The sequence below is a fragment of the Pongo pygmaeus genome, chromosome 4 (assembly GCF_028885625.2).
Source record: "Pongo pygmaeus isolate AG05252 chromosome 4, NHGRI_mPonPyg2-v2.0_pri, whole genome shotgun sequence".
NCBI lineage: Eukaryota > Metazoa > Chordata > Mammalia > Primates > Hominidae > Pongo > Pongo pygmaeus.
Genome location: NC_072377.2, coordinates 83,188,886 through 83,200,366, shown reverse-complemented (window position 1 = coordinate 83,200,366; position 11,481 = coordinate 83,188,886). Strand labels below are relative to the sequence as shown.

Sequence of the window (11,481 nt, the reverse complement as noted above, 5' to 3'; positions counted from 1 at the left end):
CTTCCCTAATTTAGCAGTACTTCCGGCCGCGTGACATCATCCCCCGCACCTCGGTGACGTGAGCGGCGGGTGACGTGTGTGCGGAGAGGAGCGCGCTGACGTTGCTATTTAAAGGTCCTCCTGCGGGGAGGATGGAGACACAGCGCGAGCACCTGGTGTGGGGCGCGGAGGAGGCTTTGGCGGCCGGGAGCGGGGCCAAGAGCCAGACGAGGAGCAGAGCGCACGGCCCGCCAGCCGCCGGCCTCTAGGGGAGGGGGGAAAAGAAGGACGAACGGACTGAGGGCCTGCCGCCGGCCCAGCTCCCCACGAGGGCCGTTCGGCCCCCCACCACCAGCCTCTCTGCCGCCTCGCGGCTGCTGCTTTCTCCCGCGGCCCGCTGCTCGCAAGGCCCGTCGGGCTCCCGGGGCCAGTCCGCGCCCCAGCCCCCCGCTGCGGCTCCGCGGCGGCCACCGCCTCCCGCCCCTTCCCGCGAGCAGAGGGAGGGACCGCCCTCGTCCCCCGTTCTCTCCGCCCCCTTCCCGCCCCCCGCAGTCCACTCTGCCGCCGCGCTAGCCTCACGCCGGCGGCGCTGACCGGGAAAGCAGCACCCTCCGCTTTGCCAGCTGGCCGGCCGAGGCGGAGGCAGCGGCAGGCTTCAGGCCGCCGGAGCTGGCGCTGCTGTACCCGGCGGGAGCCGGAGGCCGGCGGAGGCGGGCGCTGATGGAAGTGTGAAGAGGCGGCGGCGGGACCCGGGGAATGTGAGGCGGCGCGTGGCGGCGGCGCGGAGCGTGAGAGACGAGGAGCAGAGGTGGGGGCGCTGGAGCGGTGGCTGCGCTTCGGCTTCGAGCCCAGCTCTCCTGGCCCCAACGCGGGCTTAGCCTCCCGCCTTGGCTCGGGCAGGCGCCCGTCGACCTTTCGGCCCCTTTCGCCCGCCCTGGAGCTGGGGGCAGGGTGCCAGTGGAAGCGTGGGGCTTGGCTCTGTGATTCATTCATTCTCCGCCGACGGGAGCTTCAGACCCGCTGTGCTCTGAAGAGAGGAGGGAAGAGGGGGCAGCCGCGAATGAAGGGCCGGGCACCAGCCGGGCTCCATTGTGCTCGGCGGCGGGGGGCGGGAAGGGGCTGAGGGAGGTGGGATCGGGCCCCCTCCTCCAGCTCTCCGGCGTGCGCTGCGCCCCCAGCCTGCTGCCAGCCTGGAAATGGCTCCGTTTATTCTCCTCGGGAGAATGAATCGATCCTGCCTAGCCTTCTCTTCCTCCTCCCCACCTCTTCTCTGCTCCGAGTCTTAGGAGGAGAAACATTTAAAAAGACAGATTCCAATGTGGAGTGCCGTGCAGGTTGCGAGCTGCCGGGTTTGCACTTCGAGGAGATTTTTCTATGTAGTTTTTTTCCTAATGTGAGCGCAGGGAAGCCGTGGCATTACTGCTTTTGGGATTTTTATTCACGTGCACGTCGCGTTTGGTTGCTCGCTCCACCCCCGGGGACCTGGTGTGGTGGAGAAATTTGAACCCGCAGCCTTAGCTCCGAAAAGGCCGAATTACCTGGCTCTCCCTGAGTGTCGAGGAGGACATGAGTGAAATGACCAGCGAACTCATTTTTTATAGGACTCGGTGAAGCCGGATTCTGCATTTCCCTACTTGTAGACTCATTTTGTGGAATAGAATTGATCGCTGTCTCCTCCGCAAAGCATTTTTAACTCGAATAAGCAAATGCCGCCTCTGTTTGAACGTTTTGGTATTTACAAGAGAGAAATCATTTTACCTAAGAGAACTAATTGAATTGGCAGCATCCTTGAAATACCTCCAGACAAGGATCTGGGGGTCGGGGTGGAAAAGCAACTGCGAAATAGCAGACGGAGAAATTCCTTTGGAAGTTATTCCGTAGCATAAGAGCTGAAACTTCATAGCAAGTTTTCATTGGGCAAAATGGGGTAAGGATTTTTGTGCTTAACACAGCTTCGAATCTGTTTATGTATGTGTATTATTGAGCGGTGGTGGTGATTGTGTTTTGTGTTTTCAAACAAACTTGCCACCTTGCTAAGCTGGTCATACTTGAAAGAAATAGGCATGCTAACCTTTTAGGTTATTTTTGCATTTTTGTAGAGCGGTACCAGAGGTCGTCATTAAAAAACACATATATCGTTTGTAACTTGAATATGGATTTGTGAGTAATATTTACAAAGACAACGCATTCTACACTTTACTGGTCAGACTGCTGCATCAGTTTGTAATCAAAATCACATTATCTTAGCTTTTGCTGACGGCTATCTTTCAAAGAGAAGTACTGCATTCTCTCAGTACTTTTAGATAATCAGTTGCACAAAGGAACGATTGTAATGAGTGGTTAGACAACAGTCCTTGAAAGTGATCCAGAGTAAATTGTTGCCCTCACCGTGCCCTCTGTTTTGTCCTTGAATGTTCAAAGCTAAAATGTATAGAATTGATTTACTGGGGCATTAAAACGAAAATCTGAAATTCAGTCTTACTGATGCGGTCACCACGGTGCGGGTGCATTCCGTAGGAAAAAGCTTTTTGTTTAAGGAACTTGTTCACTCCTTTTGTTTTTCGCTTTTAAGCTCAGTCCTTCAGTTTGTGTTAACAGTATCAGATCTACACCTTCCTTCTGACCCAGAGCCAACTGAGAGTGTATTTTCCAGTCTTTTATTAACTCTTCACACTGTGGGTTGATGAAATGCTAGTGACACTTCCTAATTTAAGCTGGAAACCCATAATATGTTAATGGAGCAATCTAATTTCATTGACAGGTTGTCATTGCTTTTTGGCAGAAGAACTTCCAGAATTTTCTCTTTTTGTGTGTGTGTGGTTGAACAAACACATCTAAAGTGTAGTTGAGGGGCATGTTTTAAAGAATGGACTCTGAAATTCATTGTGATGGTTTAGGGGTGTACACACGCTTGAAACTTTCTGAGGAAAGTTCTTGAATAGTACCTTTTTGGAGTTAGAATTTGAAGTTTAATATGCATAACTTTGAAAATTTAGAACATGTTGTAGGAGACGTTCCTCAGAAATTAATGACAAAGTGATAATGGTTTTAAAAACTTGAATGACAAGTGATGAGAATATATATAACTTGCATGATTTGGGGGTACCGCTAAGAGTAATTAAAATACCTCATTCTATTTCTAGCGCTGCTATTAGTAGCTTAGTGATCTGAGGCAAATTACTTGACCTCTGTGGACTCTATTTCTTATCTGCAAAATGAAGGATTTAGAGATGACTTAAAGATTTCTCCAAACTGTAAAAAACGAATTACTTTCTTTTTATTCTCCTCCTCATTTTAATGATCACTAGTTGGTTTCTGGAAGTCTATCTTTCTGATGGAGACCTTTTTCACTCTAAGCAGTTTAAGCACTTAACGCTGAAAAATAATGGCATTTGAAAAATGTTTTTGATGAATTGCACCAATTTTAAATGAGAAAAATACTTAAAAATACTACTGTTCAAAACCTTAGAAATATGGCTTCCCTTGAGCATCTGCAGCTCTGTTTAAAACATGTTGGAGGAAAAAAAATCAAGCAGCAGTTTTTCATGTTGTTGGCTGCATTTTGTCTAGACTGTGGAGTAGTAGCATCATGGAAGAAAATCAGTTTTCCAGAACCTTTAAGCTGCATGAATGCCTGTCATTTTACCAAGGGAAGCTTAGGATGAATTTTTTTTTTTTCCTGCCTGAGGTTTATTTGTACAAATAGCACAGGAGGACCCCAGCCCTATGCAGATGGCAGCCTGCTGGGGGTCGCACCAGTCCTGTCCTCACGTTGGCAGACAGAATATCTACTCTGAAGCCTCTGTAGGGGCCTGGGCACCTTTGGGAGCCTGAGCTGGAACTGAAGCTGGAGCTGCAGCCTGGGCTTTGGTTTGATCCTTGTCCTTGGCCTTTGGCCAGCACACCCTGAGCCCCTTGGCAATGCGGGCACGAGCATGCTTACCAAGCTTGGGGTGGGCAGTGTAGTCAAGTTGATTGAGCTTGCGACTGACACCCTTTGGGATCTTGGGCTTAACCTCCTTGGGCTTTAGGAGGGCCTTGATAGCCTTGGCACGTGCACTCATGGCCTTGGCACTGTTAGCCTGCATCTTCTTTAGGCCCTTCTTGTTGTGTTTCTTGGCAAAGCGCATGTTCCTCAGGAACTTAGGGTCCACCCCCTTAAGAGATTCGTATCTTTGTGCTTGGGGTTTCTTGATACCATTTCTGTGCCATTTTCGGGAGTGGTTGTGTGTGGTGTGGTTCTTGGACTTGGCCATGTCTGCACCTTAAAGCACGGCTCCTGAAGCGCCTAGAATCTGAAGAGACAGGATGAATTTAATACTAAGGGGGCTATTGTTTAAAGTGGGAAAGTAAGCACCACACAGAACATGCATTTAGACACTTAGCATAATTAATTTGTTTGTAAATGAATGTATCTGCCCTTTAGTTAATAAAGTCCTATATATGGACTGAGGAGAAAAAGGAGCGAGCATTTTGTGGTGCTGTTTTTTTTTTTTGGAAAGCCTGTATTTGGGGCTATGACCCTTTCTCATTGATAGTGATTTGAGTAGAGAGAGGAAGAGTAGATGGAAGTAGAAGAGAAGAGCATACAGCAAAGGCATTTGCTGACGTTTCCACACTTTATGCGTATTTATGCCTAATAAATGTTTGTGGAATTAGCATAGCTGCCTGGACCTATTTCAAGCAAAAGGAAAAAGGGCTTTAAATGGCTTTTAAAGCTTTACCTTGGCAATCCTTAATTACCTTACTGTAATAGATATCTAAAATTTAATACTGTGGGTAAAGTGTTTCACATATTACAACCTTTTTTTAAACTAATGTTAGGTTATAATAAGGATTTATTTTTGTCTTAATTGTAGATAATTATTGGAAGTCTAGGGGCAGTCTAAGCAAAGGAATTATTTTTAATAAAATCAGTGATTGGGCAGAAAAAAATTATGGCTCCCCTAATAGTAGTTTATGAACTTTGTGGAAATGGAAAAGAACAGCTGAAACTTGACAGTTGGCAAAGTCTGTCAAAGTATCTTGGATGGTGCATGAACTGTTAATTGCAATGAAGGCAACTAAAGTATGGGTTTGTAAAATAGGTATATCAGATCCCCTAAAAATTAAGGCATTCATGTATGTAAAATGAAGTCTCTGTAAAGTTTTGAAGCCTCAGTGAGGAGCCCCTGTTAGGTATGACCCCCACCTCCCTCCTCCAAATAGTATCTCATAATGACAGCAGTGAGTCAGTAGCTATTTCAGAACTATTAGAGTAGGCAACAGAAATCAAGTAACTTCAACCAGTTATTTCATGAAACCCTTTGTTTTTACTTAGCTCATTTTGGCAAACTAGCGCCATCAGCAATGGTAAAGAATTCTTTCCCTCCCTTCCCTTCCCTTATTAAGAGCTACTTATGCATAAAATGGGGCTCTCCCTGCTAATGGAATCTGTTAATGCTGTTTCTGAGTTATCTCACCTGCCTATGGGAGCTTCTGGAGTCCTTCCTCACCCTCTTTCCCCAAATAACTTCCAGAAGCATGGAAATGAGTGCTGCTACATTGCAGCCCAAACTGAGTCTCTTTGCTGAAAGATGGGAAGCTGACACCTCCTTCTGCCTCAAACTGCAGGGTTCTGCTCTCTAGGGGTTGTAGCAAAAATGTGAAAATCTTGATCCAGCACTGTAAATGGGTTTTATTGCAAAGATAACCACCCTATCATATCTGACAATAGACAAGTTAGATGCGAGTCCTTAATTCTTCATTTGTTCATTTTACCAACTTTGAACCTATGTTATAGTGCGTGTACTTAGCTCAGTGCTGCTGATAGGAAGGCTAGTACAATGTACTCCTTCCCTTAGTGAGTTTATACTTCAGAAGTTGGGCAGACAGTCAAGCCTAAAATTAAAACGTGCAATGAAATTTTGTAGGAGCTATAATGTAGGGCATTATGGAGACACAAAGTGTGTGTTGCGGGGGCATTAGCTGCTGAGGGAAGGATAAAAAGGCTTTGTAGAGGAGGTGATAGGTGTTAAATACTGAAAGATGAGTACAAGTGAGCCTCTTAGACAAAAAAGAGGGCATTCAAGGCAGAGAGAACAGCGATTGACACCACTAAAACGAGGAACTGCAAAGGAGTTTGGCATGACAAGCTTGTTTGCTTGAGCTAGCTCCCTTTAGTGTAGCAAGAGATAGGTCTAGGGCCTTATTATTCAGGGACTGGGTTAGAGAGCCATGTAGATCAAATGAAAGATTGGATTATCCTGTAGTCTAGTGTGTTGAGAGGTTTTTTTTGGCTATGACCCATTGGAAAGATAAGCATCTTTACATTGCAACCCAATATGCTTGTATTTAAATTATAAAATGTCACTACATAATACCTTTGCTTTGTATGGTACACTCTGGTAGTTTCTATTCTGTTCCGTTCTATTTTATTTTTAAGGTAGACTGATGATGGGTGACCCACTCAATTTATTTAATGACACTGTGTTAGCAACTGGTAATTTGAAAAGCACTTCTCTTCTGTGTGAAGATTACTAAAGGGTTTTAAGCAGAGTAAGAACATGATCAGGGAAGTAGAATAAGAAAGCAATTGTAAAAATCGTTTACAATTTGGTTTTGTGTCTTGTATCCTGTGGAAACACCAAGCCAGAACAATGAACTTTGGCTGGGTAGAGGAAGCGGACAGTTGGGCAGGCCCTGGAAAGTTCCGAAGTGGGGAGGGGAGGGATGGTGACTGAGAGGTGTACTTGGCTGAACGGGGCTTTTTCAGAATTAGGACATTTCATGTGGAGAGGTAAGAATGTAGCAAAGAGCATGGTATGTTCTTAGCGGAGTCACTAACTATGGGTCATAAAATAGTGAATTTGGGAGTTAAGGGGTTGACAGAAGAAACTGTCCTTATTCATAGTTTATAGTTTTGAGTGATTAAACATCTCAGAAGAAAAGGTGGTTATATCCCAAAAGGTCTAACCTCTCTACTGCCATGTGATTTTTTTTTTTTTCAGTCTTTAGTGTTTAGTTGAAGTATTTATTTTTAGTTACTGGATTGTTATTTCGGATTAATATGACTAACTGGACAGAAGAGTAGGGAAAATGAGTGCTGAGTGCTTAATGTTTTCTGATATAATTTTTTTCTGATGTAGTTTTTAAATGACTATAAAACATTTTACATAGATTTATATCTCAGGACATATCTTGTGGAATGAAATGTGCAGTTTTTTTGTGTTGCATATTTGTAATGCCTTATGACCCGTGGCTAATATTTCTGTTTGTTTTTGAAAAGTTGAGTGATTTTGAGGCATTGCAAAGTTTCAGGTCTGTTAAATATCTTCATTTCAAAAGAATCTACATGTGATAAGGAATATTTATGTAGATTTTAGCGCATCTACCATCTACAAGAATTGAGATAAAATTTTCACATCTATCTTACTGAATGAGTATTGCAAGAGTAGGTAAAACTGTTTTTTTGTTTAGTTTTGTTTTGTTTTTTTGAGATAGAGCCTCACTCTGTCACCCAGGCTGGAGTGCAGTGGCGCGATCTCGGCTCACTGCAACCTCCTCCTCCCGGGTTCCAGCATTTCTCCTGCCTCAGCCTCCCAGGTAGCTGGGACTACTGGCGCGCGCCACCATGCCTGGCTAATTTTTGCATTTTTTAGTAGAGACGGGGTTTTACCATATTGGCCAGGCGGGTCTCGAACTCCTGACCTCGTGATCTGCCCGCCTCGGCCTCCCAAAATGCTGGGATTACAGGCGTGAGCCACCGCGCCCAGCCAAGAGGAGGTAAAACTTTTTAAAAGCTAATCATTCAATGGTCTTCAGTATGTGAATAAAATCATACATATATATATATTTTGTTTTTGTTTTTGTTTGTTTGTTTTGTTTTGTTTTTGAGATAGTGCAGTGACCCATGCTGGAGTGCAGTGGTGCTGTCATGGCTTACTGCAGCCTTGACCTCTCAGGCTCAAGCAATCCTCCTACTTTAGCCTGCCGTGTAGCTGGGACTATAGGCTCACACCACCATGGCAGGCTAATTTTTGTACTTTTTGTAGGTATAGGGTTTCATCATGTTGCTCAGGCTGGTCTTGAACTCCTGGACTCAAGTGATCCGTCTGCCTTGCTGTGAGCCATCATGCCTGGCCAAAATCGTGTATTTTAATCTTAATTTTTACAGCACACCTCTCCATAGTCTATAAAATTAGGACATCCATAATGACTCTCTGTTAAAAGAGTCAACTTTATTGATGAACTTATGTTCTTAATTTTAGCATTTCATACCTTTTGATACTCCTCTTTCCATCTCTCCTGAGTGTAACACATTTGTCATTTCTGTGCTCCTTCATGAAATGTCTGAGAAAGGAAAAAAAGATGAAACTGGTAAGAATCAATGCTGCTTGTTTTAAGCAGTATTTTTGAGGGAAATTATCAACACATATAATCTTTTTTGCTTTGCCTTTTTCTTCTACTTGCATTTTTTAAAATCTTGTTTTTAAAAGTTTTTATTGCTTGAACCTGTGAGGTGGAGGTTGCAGTGAGCTGAGATCGCCCCATTGCACTTGAGCCTGGGCAACCTGAGCAAAACTCCATCTCAAAAATAAATAAATAAACAAATAAAATAAAAAAATAAAAGTTTTAAAAAATTTGTTCACTTCTCTGGTAAGTACAATTTAGAATTAATGTAATTTTTTTTTTGTCTGCTAAACATTTCAGATAATAGAATTAATTTTATAGCGTCTTCTTTTTTACTATTCTTTTAGTGAGGTTTTGTCCGCCCAAAAATGGATTGTGAAGCCAGTATGGCTCTTGCATCGCTAAAATAATTTTATATATAGAACTAACATTTGACTTAGTTAATAACTGAATTTTATTTACCCTTATTTATTTTTTTTCTATTAAGGTAGACTACTAAAGGAAGGCAAAAAGTCATTGTTTTCTGTCTTATATCAGAAAATAAAATTGTTTATAAAACCCCCCAAAACCAGTAATCTAATCAATGTTTTATCTTCATAGTACACTTACCTTTGCATTTTCTCTGCCTTTTAAAAAATCACCTTTATCTCTTAACACCTAATATTAATATTAGCTTTAAAAAATTAGCTTGGCTTTACGAACATCTTATTTTAATGTTCTTCCATAAAACAAGAAGAGTTTCAATGTTATCTTTTGAGAAGTGTTGGCACCAAGTCCTCAAGGCACAAAAGTTGTAAGAATTGAGGGCTTTTTGTAAAATTACCAAGCAAGAGTTAGGTAGAAATTAAATACAAACAAAAAACTGTGCTTAGGGAACACAGATACTAAAGCAATTTCGTTACTTTATAACATCATTGAAAGTCATGTTTATTATGTCATGTCTATTGGCATGTCTGGATCCATGTGGTCACATGCCTCAGAGTCCAGAGTCCTGTAGAGGAGAATGTCCTTGATTCCCTCCCCTTCCATAGAATGGTTTATTCCTAATTTGTCATTGTCTAGTTGGGGAGTCTTTTTTGAGACAGAGTCTTGCTTTGTCACACAGGCTAGAGTGAAGTGGCACCATCTCAGCTCACTGCAGCCTCCATGTCCCAGGCTCAGATGATTCTCCTGCCTTAGCCTCCCGAGTAGTTGGGACTACAGGTGCACCACCACACCTGGCTAATTTTTGTATTTTTGGTAGAGATGGGGTTTCATCATGTTGGTCCTGACCTCAAGTGATCCACCCACCCCGGCCTTTCAAAGTGCTGGGATTATGGACATGAGCTACTGTGCCCAGCCTAGTTGGGAGTCTTAATAGAAGTCTCTTGAGAGACATAGCTGATACATATCTCTTTGGGTATTATACACTGTGCTTCCTAACCCACAAGTTCATAGTGCAGTACACATGTGCAATATTAGTTGAAAGGATTTGGGGGAATTAGTGCTCATATACAGAAAATCCTGATTTCTAGCAATTAGGCCGATAGTTGGATATACCAATTATTTTTCTGATAATTTTTCTAGGTAAATTTTTGGATTCTTTTATATTTATGTATATCTCAATCTTAAGTAGTTATTGTCTTTCTTCTGTTTTATTTAAGTATTTATAAGAGTTGTTCTGAACAAGACTTTCTTTGTGTGAGCTGGAATTTTCTGCCCAGTTACTTTCTAGCTTCCCTCATTAGGCTCTTAATAATGATCTTTAGGACATGACTATCAAAGACCTCAAAATACTCATATTAGGAATTTCTATCAGTCAGTCTTCCTGGAAGATAAGTCTGTACATTCCTAAATGTATATGGGACAAATATTTTGAACCTATTATAATATTTAAGTTGCTTAGCCTATCCCTTTACCTTTCTGTGCCTTTTTTTTTTTTTTTTTTGCTTATTCTTTTGTAAAACAGTGCTGTTTTCTTTCTTACTCTGTTGTTATGAATCACTGTCTCATGGCTTTTAACATTAAAATTTGTGTGCTTTGCTTAATCACTCTGCCAGCTCCCAGGATGTTTACAGATTGAGGATTCCTCCTACTCTTGCTTACTCAGTATTGCCAGGGATCTGTATACATTAAGCTCAGTGGGACTACTCCCAAGTCACTCTTAAACTCATCTTTCTCGAGAGTCTGTTGATTTAAAAAAAAAAAAATTCTAGATCTTGCAGGCTGCTGTTTTCCTTACCCAAGTGATAATCTGTAAGATTTTAGTTGTGTATTTCATTGTTGCTTTCATTTAGTATTTTACTATTGTTAAATTGATATTTATTGCTATGCGTATGTTAGTATAGTGGAAATAGACCTTAATGATGACATTGCTGTTTAATTGTATTTTGCAACATTTTAGTACAGATGCCCTTGAACAACACAGGTTTGAACTGTGTGGGTTCACTTATATGCAGAGTTTCTTCCACCGCTGTCACCCCTGAGACAGCAAGACCAACCCTTCCTCTTCTTCCTCCTCAGCCTGCTCAATGTGAAGATGAGGAAGATAAGAATATTTATGATGATCCACTTCCACTTAATGGATAGTAAATACATTTTCTCTTACTTATGATTTTCTTTTTTCTTTCTTTCTTTCTTTTTTTTGGAGGCAGAGTCTTGCTCTGTCCCACCCGGCTAATTTTTGTATTTTTAGTAGAGACGGGGTTTTGCCATGTTGGCCAAGCTGGTCTTGAACTCCTGACCTCGGGTGAACCGCCTGCCTCAGCCTCCCAAAGTGTTGAGATTACAGGCGTGAGCCATGGCACCCGGCCTCTTTATTTATTTTTTTTCTTTGTGACAGAGTCTCACTCAGTCACCCAGGCTGGAGTGCAGTGGCACGATCTTGGCTCACTGCAACCTCGCCTCCTGGGTTCAAGTGATTCTCTTGCCTCAGCCTCCTGAGTAGCTGGGATTACAGGCGCATGCTGCCAAGCCTGGCTAATTTTTGTATTTTTAGTAGAGACGGGATTTCATGTTGACCAGGCTGGTCTAGGCTGGTCTCGAACTCCTGACCTCAAGTGATCTGCCTGCCTCAGCCGCCCAAAGTGTAGGGATTACAGGTGTGAGCCACCATGCCTGGCCTGCTTATCT

The 11,481-nt window shown here is 42.8% G+C and overlaps 2 protein-coding genes across 3 annotated transcripts in view; one reads left to right on the top strand and one right to left on the bottom strand.

Moving 5' to 3' along the window:
• The first annotated feature begins 534 nt into the window (after positions 1–534).
• The window catches only part of HOMER1 (homer scaffold protein 1), a 150,161-nt gene continuing 139,214 nt past the window's right edge, over positions 535–11,481 (top strand). Inside the window, exon 1 of one of the 2 annotated variants that reach the window (XM_054489741.2) lies at positions 535–1,906. In XM_054489741.2, the coding sequence (XP_054345716.1) occupies positions 1,902–1,906 (5 nt within the window). In that variant the 5' untranslated portion in view covers positions 535–1,901. The remainder of the gene's footprint in view (positions 1,907–11,481) is intronic. The other variant, XM_063665435.1, reaches the window with a different exon arrangement.
• On the bottom strand, positions 3,768–4,267 carry LOC129037514 (large ribosomal subunit protein eL29-like). The gene has a single exon (XM_054489742.1). It carries the CDS (start codon positions 4,233–4,235, stop codon positions 3,768–3,770), a length of 468 nt encoding a protein of 155 aa, XP_054345717.1. The 5' UTR covers positions 4,236–4,267.

Coding starts and splice junctions, on each gene's coding strand:
- LOC129037514 (XM_054489742.1), bottom strand. CDS start 4,235: ATGGCCAAGTCCAAGAACCACACCACACACAACCACTCCCGAAAATGG.